This window comes from Sylvia atricapilla, chromosome 4 (genome assembly GCF_009819655.1).
Source record: "Sylvia atricapilla isolate bSylAtr1 chromosome 4, bSylAtr1.pri, whole genome shotgun sequence".
NCBI classification, from domain to species: domain Eukaryota; kingdom Metazoa; phylum Chordata; class Aves; order Passeriformes; family Sylviidae; genus Sylvia; species Sylvia atricapilla.
The window spans coordinates 23,965,306-23,982,040 of record NC_089143.1 but is presented as its reverse complement, the minus strand read 5'-3'; the positions used below and the strand labels follow the sequence as shown (position 1 = coordinate 23,982,040).

Genomic DNA, 16,735 nt, shown 5'->3' with positions numbered 1-16,735 from the left:
CACACTCACAGTAAAGAATTTCCTCTTAAGAACAAACCTAAATTCTCCCTCTGACAGTTTAACAGCATTACAGTTTTTTCTTCTTTCCACTAAAGTTGTGGGGTTTTCTGGCAGGGAGTTTTTGGCTTTTTTTTTTTTTTTTTTTTTTAAAATACACCCCTAAAAGGTATTTTTCCTCCTTTGATGCCATTACCTCTTATAGTATTTTTAAAATGTCAACTTAGCTATTTTAACTTTTTAATAATGCTATTAGACCTGTCATTGCAACACTTCGTTACAAATCTGTGGAGGATGTGACTGCTATAACACTAACCCCACATATGTTCACTGTATATAAGCCTACAACTCCACTGGCACTATAATATAACTATGAACAAACATTGTGGAGGGGTTTTCCATTTGTCTGGGGTTTTTTTTCCCTCTCTTTATATACCTACCAGCTATTTCCTTTTTCATTGCCACAGCTCCAGTCACGAGGAGGCAGCAATAAATCTTTACATATACACAGGGGCTGGGACTGAAGGTTGCTGACAGCCCTGTGATCCTCTTGCAGACAACAGCAATAAACCTTACAGGATTCAGCGCTGTACAGAAATTTTAGAGCCTCAAGACCTTCCTTTAGGCACCTACAAGTTAAACACTACGGCAAACACCTGATTTCCAGAGCAGAATAAGGTACCTTGACTCCCTGTTTGGGACATGGCAAGAATGAGGTGCTCCAGAACATTTGAAAGCACACACCCACTGCAAAAACACATCCTGACACTTGTGTTATCAGGGAACTATCCAGATTTAGTCCATATTACCCAAGAAACCCTTGCTCTTTGCCTCAGCTGAGGCTCTAAAGAATTAGGATGAGTCCTGTTTTAACACAAGATATTCAGAGGCATAGTTCAGTACTTGTCAAATCAGTAGGTCCCTAACTGCATTTCCCTTTGCTAAATAGCACACTGTGTGATGAGAAAATATGTTGCAAAGGGGCTACAAAGCCTTCAAAACATTGCTAGTACAGAACAATGCCACACAATGTTATTGAGCAAATCACTGAGTTGTATTTTTCTTTAAAAACACAAGCATTTTTCATAGTTCCTGGCCTGTTGGAGGACAAACCAAGACAAACGTTATCATAATTTTATTAGATGTCCATTCCATAAGTATCCAAGGTTTCAATCATTATATTTTATACTCCTTATGGTAGAATAAAGCTATTTCAGTATCATCCCTGAAGACTTGTAATTATCACTCATTGACTTTATAGTGTTTCTCTTCAGAAAAAGAAGATACTATAAATATATGTATGTTTAGATATGAAATACAGACCTTTCAAGACCATGTATGTTCTTAAGGCTGTGCCTTCTCTGTAGGTCCTTTTCCCTATCTTAGTTCAGACTGACAAATAATTAAGTTTAGAGCAGTTCTTGGCCAGGACCAGATTGTGAAGCACCAATTTGGCTTTTTACTTAATAGACATTCAGCTCAATTGTACTGTTAGTGAAGCTGAACTGAAATTTACTTCTTGTTGCTCATGCCTTTTGACAAAGTGCTGGAAACACCATTTCTAACGTGCTCATTTGCTTTAATGAACTATGAAAACACAGCACTCTCCTCTGCCCATCATCCAAACATTTCCTGGGCAATCACCGGCATGAAGTTGACCAAAACTCCTGAAACAGCACCTCTAACATTTCATCCAGTATGTCCCTTTTCCTGCCTTTCCTTGAAGTGCCAGATGGAAATCCGGCCATGTCAATGAAGTCACTTACCTCCACTAACTTGTTGGCGTGTTCACGGAAGACCTGAGCGTATTCCTTCACTTCCTTCTCGTTCCCGCTTTTGGCGGCCTCGATGAGAACCAGCAGCGGGACGTTGGTCTCCAGGAAAGAGTCAGATATGTGATCCATCACTGCCTTCCGGAGCTGTGACAAAAGGGAGCAGAGCAGTAAATAAAGGACATTTATCAGCACACATTCCCACTGCTTATATTTAAGCACTGATGTGCTGCATCTCGCATCGTTATGTGGGAATTTGGACTTTTTTGCTTCCCTTCCTCCAATATTTTCAGCAAGCAAAATTAAAAACTTGAGGGCCTAGGCTCTGCAAACCCCTCCTGGGATTTGTGCTGACATACACCTAATCCTACTGGCCTGAATGGATCTGTTCAGAATGATGGTGATAACTCATGTAAGACATAGCAAATTGATGAGAATTGAAAGCTCCACACTACTTGGAAAAACAGTTCAGCTCACTAAAACGCCAAATATGGATTAAGGAGCTTAACTCCAAGCAACCATTAAAAATATTAGCCTGAATATTTCTAAGCCTTCTCTAATTCCTCCAGTGAATAGTATTCCATGCAATAATTAATATTTTGTGTAGCAGATGCCTTGTGCTTTGTATTCCCATTCAAAAAGCTCTAAGTATAAACAGAAAACCTTTTTAGCATTTTCCAGGCAGATTAGAAAACATACTACAATTTATTCTAAAGGAAGAAAAAACCACCTTACAAGTTACTGAAGATTTAACACCTGTTAGTCCATATAAAAATCTATTTGAAACAATATTACTGTCAGAATGATGTCATTAAACTCTTTTCCACCTTGCTAATGACCACTAATTAATGTCAAACTTCACTAAAATTTGAAAGACAGCCCAAAAGATGACTGAAATCTAAATATTTCTTCCTGGAAGTTTAATTGCTCTGTAGAATTGTGGATCAGAAACATCTTGATCATGTTTTCTCCAGCTTTTGGGTTGTTAAGAATGAAAAACTGTGGACTCAAACAGAAGCTAGGAGCTATTCAGCCTAGAGGCTTGGCTAACCATTAGTCTCCTTAAATCATGCATTTTTAGTTAGATGAAGCATCCAGAGAGGTAATTTTCTCTATTCTGCAGCCCAGACAAGGAAGCTTGAGCTTGACAAGGTGCCATCAAAACACACAATCACACCAAAAACTGGCCTATTGTCAGACATTGCAAATACACAATCCAAGAAGCATTTGCTGTTTGATGACAGCAATTCTCAGCTCTATTTGAATAAGGGGAAAGCTTACTTTGAATATTTTCCTTCATTCCCCGAGTGCTGCAGTAAAAACAAGCAAAGCAAAAGAGCATATATGTGCTTGCAGGAGGTATTCCTTTTATTTCCAGCACAACTGAAGCAGTCAATGTATTAAGCAGTTCTCAATTCTCCTTAAAAATTAATTCTACTCAGATTCAACCTGGAAAGTTTTTTTCCACTTTCAAAATGATTAAAGGCACTCAGAATAGCTAACTCAGTAACACATACAAACAGGGGGAGGACAGAAGACAAAAAGAAGAAAAGAAACATCTATCAGAGACCTGCCAACAGTTTGGAAGCTGGTGTGTGTTTGCTACCACCTATTACATTACCATCTTGTACTCTTTATTTTTTCTCTCATCAATCTGCTGCTATTCACTTGCTGACTCTTATTTTATTCTTACATTAAAAGCTCTTACAGACCACACTGTAGGTCTGTTTGCACAGCATCTCACACAATGAGAGCCCGATCCATGAAAAGTTTTCATAGGTACCATCTCAATATAAATATTAATATTGCTCTAAGTACATTTAAACATTGCAAGAAAAAGAAGAAAAAATATTCTAAGATGCTCAGTGTCAGAGAATAGTGCAGCAGCACAGCACCCTCAAGGTTGAGAGATTTCCAGTCAGAATTTACAGAAAGTTTTTAGCTTAAAAATTCAGAACATGGTGGGATTCCTGGGGTTGCTCTGTGCTGGACAACCAGGAGTTGGACTCAATGATTTTTGTGTGTCCCTTCCAACTCAGGATAATCTGTGATTCCCTATTAAATCAACAGTTTCACCTATAGCCAGCATTAAGGGAGAAATACTGCCAGAGAAGGTGCATCTTAAATTTGCATAATTCTCCGCTGCAGACATCCATTTCCCAGGGCTTGCTGGCAAACTCCAGGTCAGATGCCTCATTTATGTACCCACAGCTAGACTTTGATGTCCATTGTGCCAAAAGAGGCCAAATGGTAGCATTTTCAGAGGAACACACAAAGCTTTTAAAAATCCAGTGGGGCTTCCAGCTCATTCTCAGTGAAAGATCCTTAAAAAATTCCCCTTGTTCAAGGTTCAGCGTGTGCCAGTGAAAACCTGCTGTCCACTGCACTAAAAAAACTGACTTTAAATGTTAAATGAGCACTGACACTTTTCTGTTTGTATCCTGCCATAAGGAGAGATCTGTTCCAAAGGCTTGTATTTATTCAATGAACAAGCAATTCCATTTTTAATCTAAGGTAATGTGGTGCTATAGATCGGGTTATAACAATATACCCCATGGAATTGTAACAGTAGCCTCAGGATGTTCGAGCAAGCAGCTTATTTTCATCAGTGTTAAACAGCTTCAGCCTACAACCACATACCAGAAATCAATAAAAAGGACAGCAAGAGCATCAGCTAACCAGCAATTTGGGGTTTGTAAATATACAGTAGAGCTCTTTCTGAATCAAAATGAATGAATGAATAAAATGGATATCTCGTTTCTAATGGTAACTGTGTGTTATCCTCTGAGGTTCATAATTTCAGCAGCTGAAAAAAAAAAAAGAATCTGAATTCTGACTGTCACAGGTTTAATAAATACAAAATTAATACATTCTATTTTTCTTCTGCTGTGTTAATCATACGTGTCAGTAGAATATTTCTGGCCCCTCTTGTAAACAGGCATTATAATTTCTTTAGGAATTTGTTATCTGAGTTTTAGGACGCCCTTGCATTGAAGTTGAAAGGTAGAGTTAATGGGTTTTATGTACGCAGGAGGCCACAAATTTTACCATCCTTCACCACAAGCTGTAAAGAATGGCTTGACAAAATCGTTTGTTAAATGTGACAGCAGTATGAAGGCAAGACATTCATCCAAGAGCTCAAATGGATACATGACAAGGTAATATTAATGGCACAAGACAAGACATTGAAAAGTACTGGCTCACCATTACCAGTCTATTTGATCCAATTAGGGCTATTCAACAACGTAAATAACTACTGGAAAAGCAATCTCATGTGTTCTTGTGCATACTGCAACAAAGTCCAGTCTAAGTGATGGCTTGTGCACCCAGAGGTTTCAGTTTCCCCAAAAAACAGTGCCAGTTCAGAAGGGAATGGGAGAGGGCTGCGACCTGACTTGGAATGGTCATAAAGCAAGCAGCAAAAGCCTGTAGTGTTTCATTCCAAAACCAGCAGCAGAGCTTTGCTCACACACCTGCATTAACAAATGCCTTTGCAATGCCTTAATTTATGCTGTGTTCTGATGTAAATATTATGACACACACTATTACTCATAAGACAACGCTTTAGGTTTTTTTCCCCCCACTGGATTTTTAATTTAGAGATGAATTCAAAGCATGAATTCCACCACTTGAAACTTCATTTATTAGAGGAAGAAGCATGTTAAATTAAGGCTTTGCTAACATTTTGTCACAGGGAAAACTTTATTAATGTACATTAAGCCAACATATTAATAAATTTGCCAGATCCACAAAAAAATATAGAAAGAAAACAGGAAGACCTGCAAATATTTTTGAAAGCATGAATGGTGCACAAGGCAGATTTTATGTCTTTCCGGATCAGTCAATTTCGTCAGTTTATGGTGCACAGTCAAGTTGCTGGTGTTGATAGCATCATGCTCTACTGTTCTAAGCACTATTTAGGGCTGCTTTATCATTGTCGGTTCACCGCCGTAATTGAGCTCAAAGAGGTTAAATGCCCACCAGAACGATGTTTTCCATGGCTATATAACAATTTTAGAACCAAAATGTCTCAGTGCTACTTACAGTCTAGTAGAGAATTAAATGTCTAATCCTGCCACTGGAAGGTAAAGGCACAGCAGGAGATTAATGACTCCAACAGATTGTTAAACTTCATAAAGCCTGGCTGCGCAGAGCAGCCTGTAACAAAAGTTTACCAAGGAGCACCTTATTCACCATTTTCCATTTAACTGGAGCAACCCAGCTCCAGTTTGCACCTGCAGAGCACTCCCAAACAGGCATTAATTCAATTGAAAGGGATGAAAATAAAACCTTCTCCAGTGCAGTGAAGGTGTGTCACCTCCAATATGCTGTGAAATTGAGTTCTGGAGAATAAGGCTTTGCCCATTAGAAGCTGCTGCAGTAAGGTGCTAAAGAGAAAGCCTCAGTCAATTCTGCAGACTATGTCACATGAGGATGTGACCAAAGAATGGTAACTTGGAGGATGGGGACAGCAGCACCACCAATTATGTCTTGGCAGATTAAACAGCCAAAAGACTAATATTTAGAACATCTATCACACTTGGGATGCTCAAACTACAGATCTATATATTTAAAAATATATATTTAAGATGCATTTAAAATATATATTTATATATTTCAAATATATAATATAGATATGATATAAATATTAATATAGCCTATATATTTTAAACATATAGAAATATATTACAAAAAAAAAAAAAAAAAGTAAGACTTGAGCCAAAGATAAATCAGAAAGAAATGCTGTTACAAAGATAGGTAATACTTCTTAGAATCATGAAATGGCCTGGATCTTAAAGATCATCCAGTTCCAACCCCCCTGCCATGGGCAGGGACTCCTTCCACTGTCCCAGGGTGCTCCAAGCCTCATCCAGCCTGGCCTTGGACACTTCCAGGGATCCAGGAGCAGCCACAGCTTCTCTGGGCAACCTGTGCCAGGGCCTCACCACCCTCACAGGGAACAATTCCTTCCTAAAATCTAATCTAAACCTTCTCGCTTTCAGTTAGAACTTTTAATATATTTTTCCATATGTGAGCTTTCCTCTCTCTAGAGAAGCTGCCATAATCAGGAAAATATTTGGGGTGAATTTGCTAACAGAAAGCAAGTTGAAGTGTCAATTTTTGACCAAAAATAAGAAAGAGTATAAGAATCACAGACAAAAACATTCCTTCTAGTCATAGGCCACTACAAAAGATTCCTCAAAATGGTTCATGGCTTGAAGCATGGAAGAACCCAGTTACCAAGTGCTAAGGTATTTAATCCCCATTGATTTAATTTTGTTTGTTTGTTTGTTTGCTGGGGGGTTTTTTTGAGGGCCTAAGGTGGGTGGTTTATCAATTTTCATGACAGAAAAATTTTATACCACCTTTTCAAAAAGAATTCAGTGAGAGCAAGCCTCAGGCTTACTAGCAATATTAGTGCAGTTACATAAAAGCAGAGGAAAAAAATCATACTTTTTGGGGAATGATAACCACATACCCCTCAAACATGTGAGGATTGTCAGGGTATGAACTCGGTCTTTCATGTCTGGATAGAACAATAAAGACCAACTCTGATGGCAGTGCTGAGATTCTATTAAATACTTATGATTTCTAAAAATCAAGAATTATACAGGAGATTAATAGGTAGAGGGCAGTACAGAGATTCCCATTAAAAATGTGAGAAAACCAGAAATACAGATAGGAACTGGGCAGACAGTGAAAAGCACTAGGGAAGTCAAAATAACCCAGAAGTGAAAAGACACAAATTAACTTTTGCAATTATTATGACCTGAGAGGGTAGAATTGTGATAAAGTGAATGTGGGAGGATGAAATTGCAGAACAGGAAATTACATGTAGGAACAAAGAAGGAAAAAAACTATAGGTTATCCTAGCAGGGAAAAAAAAGGGATAAGATTTTGAAAAATAACCTTGTGAAAACTTAAGAGAACTGTAAAGTGTCAAAAATGTCACCAAAACCGCAAACCTAAAGGGTCTCATGTAAAAGAGATGAGACAAAGAAGAGGGTAATGAGGAAGAATAGAGATAATGGATTAAAAATCCAAAGATTAAACTAAGAACCACGACCTATTGTGTAGCTTCATATACTGTCTCAGGCCTGTTGAAATGATACTTAAATCAAATAGAGCGGCTTTGGAGCTTTATGGGTTTTTTAAATCAAATACAGTAAATAAATAAATAAAGTGGGGGAAAAGCTGGTTTGGGGAAATGAAACAGCTATTTGGTCAAGATGGGAAGGAAACTTTCTACGAAAACTCTTAATGAAGTTATCCCCACCAGGAGCAGTCATATCCAATAAGCCTTACAGGTTTAATACAATAAATGTCACATGTGTCACACTTGCAGGCCCACCCAACCCAGCTGCATGAACAGCCTGGCATAGTAAATATTGTGATCAGCTTCTCCAAGACATAGAGACTGAGCCCAGTGGAAGCTGATGACAGCTCTTGGGTAGACCTGTCTGTTGAAGTGCCAGACAATGGCTGAAATAAGATTAAAAATTGATCGTGTGCTGCAAAAATGGATTTCTCATCATCCTGTCCAAGAGTTCCTCAAAGTCACCAGTGGATCCTGCCCCATGGACAGGGATGATTGATATCTGATACTATCAATTATCATCCGTGCCTTTACAAAAAGCCCTTACAGCAGCGAGATCAGTCTGGGTTTTGTTCTTGGGTTTGTTTATTTGGGGGTTTTGTTGTCTCTTTTCTTGTTTCACTTATACTTTGTTTTCTTCCCCTTTGGAGTAGTTTTTACACAGTAAGAATTGGAAACAAAACCTTTTGTATCAGGTTGCTTAATTACAAGTAGAACATAACATTAATGATATTTCATAAGTTAGAAATAGAGTTAGTGAACAAAATTAATGTCAATTAAGAAACAAATGTAATGTTGAAATCCCACTTGGCAATTAAACTCTACATAGTTTGCCACTGTTCATAAAGCCATTAGGAAGATGGAGTTAGAGAAGTCTTTGGAAAAGGATTATGTTTTCCTCCACATTTATAGTGTTCCCTACCTCATGCTACTGCATTATTGATAATGAACACCAACATTTGAAGCTGTTGTTATGAATCCAAACCTCTGCAAGTTCCTTTAGCTGATGGGACTGTACATCATTCTCGAGATGACACTACAGAAAAGTGAAAGCTTCTTTACGAAGAACAATTATCAACAGAAATCTCTTAAAATACGTTTCTAGTGGGTTTTTGTCCTTTTTCTTTGTCTAGTTTGTAGGTATTTTTATTCATAATGTAGCAACATTATACACTTCCATTGAGCTTCTCCCACATTTACAGTGTCTTTTATCAAAAAAGATTTTTTAAAAACTCCATACTTATTCCTTTGCAGTGATTACAGAGGTAGGCATCTTCTAAACACAAAGATTTGTTGAAACATCTGAGGTTTTATGAGGGCTCATTATTTGAGGAGTAATACACAAACTATGTACAGTAATCTCTTCCAATTGCAATAGAGCTGTTGCTTAGTTTTGCCTCCTAATCCTTCTCAAGGCACTTTGAAAAGCCAACCCTCTGCTCATGACTTCAGTTAAAAAATAACAGCAACAAAAAATATAAAATGAAATCCCTATTTCAAAAAGCAAAAGCAGCCACGGTTAAGCCACTGTGGCTTTTGCTGGAAAAAAAAGAATCCATCATGAGTATGGTGTTGCAGATCAAATTTTCCTTTGTTTGATGAAAATGTTGCACACTGCAGCCTTACCCAAACCTGCCTGATATGGGCACGGTTTCCTGAAATACGGCACCATATGTGCATCAGTAAACATTATGTGTAGAGTAAATTAAACCAAGCCTTATAATTAGGCAGTAAGGAAATTACTGCAGACCTGAAAGAGTAAATCAGCAGTATTAAAGCACTCTTCATTTCCTCTGGAGCACTTCAGAGCACCATAAAAACTTCAATGTCACAGTGATAAACACCTAGAAGTGCATTTTGAGGGAGACAAAGACATGGGCATTCCAAGAGGTTAAAATCAAAATCCTTATTGATTGTAATTCAAATAACAGTGCATTTTCCCTAATTCTTTGGACCAGATTTCTGAAAATTTTACTAAAAGTCTTTTCCTGAAGTAAATACACCAGTTAGTCTACCAAATGGGGGCAGACAAAAAGTGAAAGTATTGATCAGCATGCCAGGGGCACACAGCTCTTTCAGACCAGGTTGGTGACATTCAGAGTGTGCCTACTCCTGAGCCATAAATTCAGTGGGAGCTGGAGGAGCAGAGGACCTCATCAAGTGGAACATTGCAATCTCTGCCTTCTAAGCCAGTATCACACCAACTCCAGCCTAACACCTTTGTACAGGCTGAAAAGCCCAGAAGACAACTACAAAACTAGAAAATAACTCCACACAATGCAGTGCACCCATGTTAAACGAATACATGTAGCTCTGGCACAGAAATAAATCTGTATTAGCATTTGATAGTCTACTTTCGGAAAGGCAGTTTCCAGATTTCCATATTCAAGAGCACTGGAGTCACTGCAGGTGAAAATCAAACCTATTAAGCAACAAGGAAAGAGTGCTGAGTTTCTCACAAGCAAGAGATGATGTCACAGGTGGCCTTAGGTTCAAAGAAGTTTAGATTAATTTGTGGCTGGCTGCCTTTGAGAAACGCCAGTATTTTCTCAAGATGTATTTTCATGCAACAGAATGGGGTAATCTCGGCAATAACACTGCACTTCCCCTTGGAAACAGCCAAAACCTCCTCTTTGGAAATACAGCACAGACTCCTGTGGGTCATCTGTTTAAGTGTGACCTTGCTTCTACTCTGCCTTTGCAAAATAAATCTTACTAAACATTCCCACAAGACTAAATTCTGAAGTTACAACCTGCTTGGATATTCTGCTACTACTTCAGACTTGCATAAAGTTTTGCATCTTCAGAACACTGCATCAACTCTTACAAACTCTTACAGTGTTATGGGAGCTTGGAAAGGTCTGTGACCTTTTGTTCTCTGTTTTCTTCCTCTATTTAAATTAGACTTGAATTAAATTATTTCAATTAACTAATTAATTCAATTTATTTCTCTATTTAAATTATATCTTGAATTTAAAAAAACCAAACCCTTCAGGATTAATAACCTTAGCCAATGCCCTCCTGTTTGCAACAAAGGGCACATCAGAGAAGAACACCCTTCCCCAGCCACCCCAGAAATGCACCTATTGCTGCACTATTGACTGCTCCAGTGGATAGCTGGAAAGTCAAGGGACTCCTCACTCAAACCTGCCTTTAGGGTGCCTAAATTAGCAGATTGTTCATGACTCCCTATGTACAAAGAGCTCATACAAAACACATCCTTGAAACCCCAAGTGACTCTCCAGAGATGGACTCTCCAGTGACTGTAAGGGAGGCTGAAGGAAAACCACTTCTTTCTATCGCCACCTGATTTTGACAATTGACATCAGCTGGTGTGAATTTTCAGAGTTCTCCCTAGCCTCTTCCCGCTGCCCCTTCAGTATGGTTTATTTCTTTGGGTGTGCTCTTCATTGTCTTTGGGAAGCTGAAAGGAGTTTGTTATTCAATGTATATTAAGATTGATTAGAATTGGGTTCACTGTTGTCCATTGAAGATTTTTGAGCCCTTATGCTTCCCTTGGGCTTATATCTTAATATTCAGATGTTGTGTACCTCCTAATGCTGGTACAACACAGAATACCTCAAGTGAGGCAGCTTCACTTTCAGAAGCAACTTTATTTTCTGAACTTCAGATTATTCTTCTAAAACTGGTCAGTAAATCTCACTTGTCCTCACAGAGCACAGTAAAGAGAGGATAAACAAAAAAATTAAGACAGTTAATCATGATTTAGAGCACCAAGATTTAATTTCTAGGTGCTGCTGGCCTTCTGTACAGCATTTGCAAGTCATCTGGTCTGGGTGTGAGACAGAAGTTTTGCTGCAATAAGATGATGATGATAAGATTTCCTCTTTTAGAGGATGTCCTATGTTTTCCTCAAAGGATTTACATTCTGTAAAGAAGCAACCTATGCATATCCTTAAGCAGAGAAATTTAGGCCCACAGACTAAAAACATTATGTAAGTGTCTATCAATAATAAAGTTGACATTGCATGGGTTAGCAGCAATAAATCTGTTCCAACAGAACACATTCTTTCAGTTTTAGGTGTCCCGTCAGTCTAATTCCACAAGTTAATATTCATGCTTTTTATTCTTAGAGTCCTTCTAGAGTCTTAGAGTCTACACCAATTTTTGTCAGGCTTCAAAGTGCTGAACTTTTTTTTTTTTTTTAATTTATTTTTTTCCCTAAATCGCATTTATAAACAGCAATACAACTTAATCTACATGGAAGTGAGTGACACAGAGAGTGAGCAGAGACACGCTGCTGCTCAAGGGCTGGAGCACAGAGAGATGATAAATAACCCCAAGAACATGCTGAAGGCCTGGGATCTAGTTCAAACTGGTTGTAACCCATATTAAACAAAGGACAGCAGATTGCAAGTCCTTTCAGAGATCTATGAGGTTGATAAAAACTGAGAAAGACCAAGATGTTGTCCCCAAGGTCCTTGTTTCACCAAATTTTCATGAATAAATTACAAGAGGCATTTGTCTCATCAAACTTTAGGCTTTTTCAAGCTTGAATTGCAGCCTAATATAGCTACTGAAACAGTATTATCAAGGATTTAAAGATCATTGTGGGTGCCTTCCAACTCAGGATATTCTGTGATTAAAAGATAATATAATAATTGCGGGTTGAAGGGAGGGGTGTTAGAGAATATGGCTGGTAACAGGCTGATGAAAATCATGCCCAGACTCTACCAAGCGTCTTACAAAGAAATTTGCAGGAGCCCATCTTAGCACAGGGGAATGTAAATGACTGATCAAATATACATAAGGGTCATGTGAAAGGATGTACTTACTGCATTATACATAAAGAATTGATTAGGGGTATAAAAAAGGGCAAATATGACCCAGTTTGTTTGGTTTTATTTTTTTTTTTTTAATTTGGCTTCTGCAGAGTGTGCGCCTGGTAGAAAGACAGCACAGCACGGTCACTATTAATATTACTTCATGTCTAAATGTCCAAACATGATCCTGAGTATCCCCAAGAGTGTCCCCATTCGTGGGACACTGATAGTGGCTATTGGGAAAAGCGGACACTGAAAAGAAGCAATTAATATCCTAACCCATTAGAATAAGGAAAAACTCATCCAAACCTATGCAGGAATCCTGGAAAACCTATCTTGCAGCTTTCAGCCTACAAAGGAACTCTGATCAAATCACCAGTAAGAAGGACAAACTCCAGATAAACGTGAAAGCCATTTGTGGGAAATCATAAAGGAAAACAAGCTCCATGACACTGTAAATCACATAAGGGATTTATTTATGGATAGTAACGCACTATGGTTATACAACACTGTAGCCCTGGTTCATGCCTGAGATGTTTTGGTTTTCTGAAATTCTCTTCCCAGGGAATTTTCTCTAAACAAGAGAAGTGTTTTTGTAACCGTAACAGTTTTCATTCCTTTCCCTAGGAGGGACTTCTTCTTGATGTCCCTCTGGTCTGACCAATGTGATTGAAGAGGTTTGCCTTCTTGTCACCAATCAATAGGGCTGTGTAAAATAGTATATAAAGGAGACACATCCCAAAAACAAAGGACTAATTTTCAGCCTTCTGAAGTTCGCAGTCTGTGTCATTGTGGTGTAAAACAGTGTCACAACACCAATGTTACTGCAGTGGCAGACAGCAGAGGAGAATAGAACCATACTCTGGACTTTACTTTCTGCACTTGTGCTCATCATAGTAAATCTGCTTTTTTTTTTAAAACACACATTAATCAGTTGGCCAATTTTAAAACCATCTGACAAGAGAGAAAATGTCTTAAGGATGGTGAATTGCGGGAGTTTGATGGAAAATTGTCTGGGTATGAGAAGAGTGACCCAAATCAGTGTCCTATGGAGGGAAATCTGTTATGTGAAGTCAGAAGCTGGCTGGCCAGAGTATCCACACAGATGCCAGCCAATTCCTCTCTGCATTTCACCTGGAGTAACAAATGTGCCTCAGATAATGAAGAATGAGCATGAGATGGGGGTGAAAAAACAAGGGAAAACATGAGAATCAAGGACCTGAGATTATTGCTGTGGGAAGCCTTAAACAGACAGTGCAATGCTATAGAAAGCAAAATTTCATTAATTCAGGTGTTCACAATTTTGGTTTTCAGTCCTGTGTCTACACAATATGGACTCCTCAGAGGTTTGTAGGATGCTGTCTGGGAAAGACAATCTGAGAAGAGGACATTTTTGATTAAAGGAAGTGCTAAAGTGGAATGTTTTGCCTCAGACAGTGGTATGAAGAATTCTTTTTTCCATATTCAAAATCACCATCTTAGCTGTTACCTATATGTAGCTACTAAGAGGATGTTGATGCTATCCTGCTTTTTGTGGTACCTGTCCAAAAGATTGTGCTGGATTTTACCCAACAACACAGGAAGGCCACAAAACAATAATCAGGTGGCAAAAAAATGCATTTTGATATTGCACACCCAAACTTAGATATCTAACAATCAGATTAATTTCTATTAAGCATCCATTCCATTAAAGTGAAAGCCCAGGATGTCAGACTAAATTTTCGAAAGTATTTATCAAAATGCAAGTGGAAATGCAGTTATTTAAGGACTTTCTACTCCACAGTTCCTATTAATCTATAAGTTTTAATGACGCTTTGTTGCCTAAAACTTCAAGGAGAAGCAGAAATCCAACATTAGAAAAAAATATAGTACTTTTAATTTTTGCTTTATTCTGCTTTCAGATGAAACATGAAAATTTAAAACCAAGCAAAATGCTTTGATACAAAGTAAAATATCCTTGGCCTTTGTAAAAATGAGGGTTTAATTTTTAGTATTTATTTATATGTAAATCTTTGTATTTGCAATGCTAGGCTAAAATTAAATTAATAGCTTTCAAAATGAAAACTGGAAACTACTTGAAAAAATCCACACTAGACTTTTCAACACTCTCAGGGGGTTTTTTTAATAACTATTTTTTTTTAATTTTCAAAATTAAATTTATGGATAATTTTTGGAAGTTTTCCAGTTTTAAAGAAAATTATAGTTTTCTGTGGAAATTACTTCATGCAGTATTTCTAAGCAGCTTTAGTAACAACATAAACCTCAGTCTGTAGGAGTTGGATGAACTCTTCTTAACAGCTGTATGAGAGTATAATTTCCAGTATAAACTGAGAATTGGTGTGAAAAAACTCTTATTTCTGTCCAATTCCTTCCACTTGGAGGCACAGGAAGCAAAAATGGGCAAAACCTGAAATAATGCACGCAGGCTGCTGCAATGGCAGCACAGATAGGTGGTATTTAAGGCAAAACAAATGGTTTTGGTTATTCCACCTGGAGTGGAATGAAGCAGCTCAGCCACCAGCTGGACCAGGACAGGGGATGGCAGCAGGCTGTGGCAGGTGGGACAGCAATGGTGGTGACAGGACAGAGCTCTGCTCACACAGCTCCAGGCTGTGCCTCCAGGTGCTGTCACCAAACCCTCTGGTGTGTCCCTCCTGCTCCTCTCTTTTTCAATGTCACCCCAGAGCTGCAACACTCAAAAAGTCCAAAATTTGGGATTACCTGCAGCATTTGAACTCTGGGGTCGGGGTGTCTATTTCCTCCTGTGGAGGAAAAACAAACTAACAAAAGAACTGGCATCAACCAGCACCCACTGCTGGCCTGGCTTGCTGTACCACACAGGGAAAGATGTCTTTGTTTAGATTTTGGGTTTTGTCTTTTTTTTTTTTTAACTACACGCTTGCATACGAATGGGAAAAAGAGATCCCAAATCTTACCAACTGGCACAACATTTTTATCAGATCCTGTGCTTTCTCCAGCTTGTTCAAAATGAAAGGCTGATTTAGCCTGAAGAAGAGAAGGCTTCCAGATCTTCTAGCACCTTCCAAAGACTAAAGGAGCTACAAGAGAGCTGGACAGGGACTTTTGGAAAGAGCATGGAGTGACAGCACAGCAGGAAGGGCTTTACACTGCCAGAGGGCAGGGTTACAGAATCACAGAATTTTTAGGGTTGGAAGGGACCTCTGGAAATCATCCAGTCCAACCACCCTGTCAAGGCAGTGTCACCTTGAGTAGGTGACACAGGAATGTATCCAGGTGGGTTTGGAATGTCTCCAGAGAGGGAGACTCCATGTTCTCCCTGGGCAGCTGCTCCAGAGCTCTGCCACCCTCAGCATAAAGTTCTTCTTCATGTAAAGTTGAAAGTTCTTGGCTTCTAGTGAATGGTCATTAGTCCTTGCCCTGTTGCTGGGCACTATTGAAAGAAGTCTGGCACCATCCTGTGACCCCTGCCTTGGAAATATTTATATGGATTGATAAGAACCCTCTTATTCTCTTTTCCAGACTCAACAAGCCCAAATTATAGTATCTCCTCATAAGGGGGATGCTCCAGACTCATCATCTTTGTGGCCTCCGCTGGACCTTCTCCAGTAGCTTCTTGTTTAAATTGTACCAAGGAGCCTAGGAGGTTAGATCTTAGGAAGAAACTGTTCCCTGTGAGGGTGGTGAGGCCCTGGCACAGGGTGCCCAGAGAAGCTGTGGCTGCCCCTGAATCCCTGGGAGTGTCCAAGGCCAGGCTGGATGGGGCTTGGAGAACCCTGGGACAGTGGAAGGTATCCCTGCTCAGGGCAGGGTGTTGGACAGAGATGGATATTAGGGTCCCTTCCAACCCAAACCACCCTGTGATTACATGAAAATCCAGTCAGGCATGGCTGCAGTAAGCCACGGGCTAGTGAGATATGTGTGCTTCCAAGAACTTGCTCAGTCTGACTTATGTGGATGTTCTTACTGGCAGTTTATAGTAAGATGTATAATTTGATCTCCACAATCGTTTCCCAATTCCCAGGAGAGTTTCAATGATGAGTTTAAAAGATTTAATTCCATCAGAATAAGAAATATTGAAGTGACTGTGAATTGTGAGGCGGAAT

The 16,735-nt window shown here is 39.0% G+C and overlaps 1 protein-coding gene across 2 annotated transcripts in view; it reads right to left on the bottom strand.

Moving 5' to 3' along the window:
* The window catches only part of CTNNA2 (catenin alpha 2), a 469,159-nt gene that overhangs the window by 96,983 nt on the left and 355,441 nt on the right, over positions 1–16,735 (bottom strand). For both annotated transcript variants that reach the window (XM_066317287.1, XM_066317288.1), the window contains exon 9: positions 1,764–1,916. In XM_066317287.1, coding sequence (XP_066173384.1) covers positions 1,764–1,916 — 153 coding nt within the window. The remainder of the gene's footprint in view (positions 1–1,763; positions 1,917–16,735) is intronic.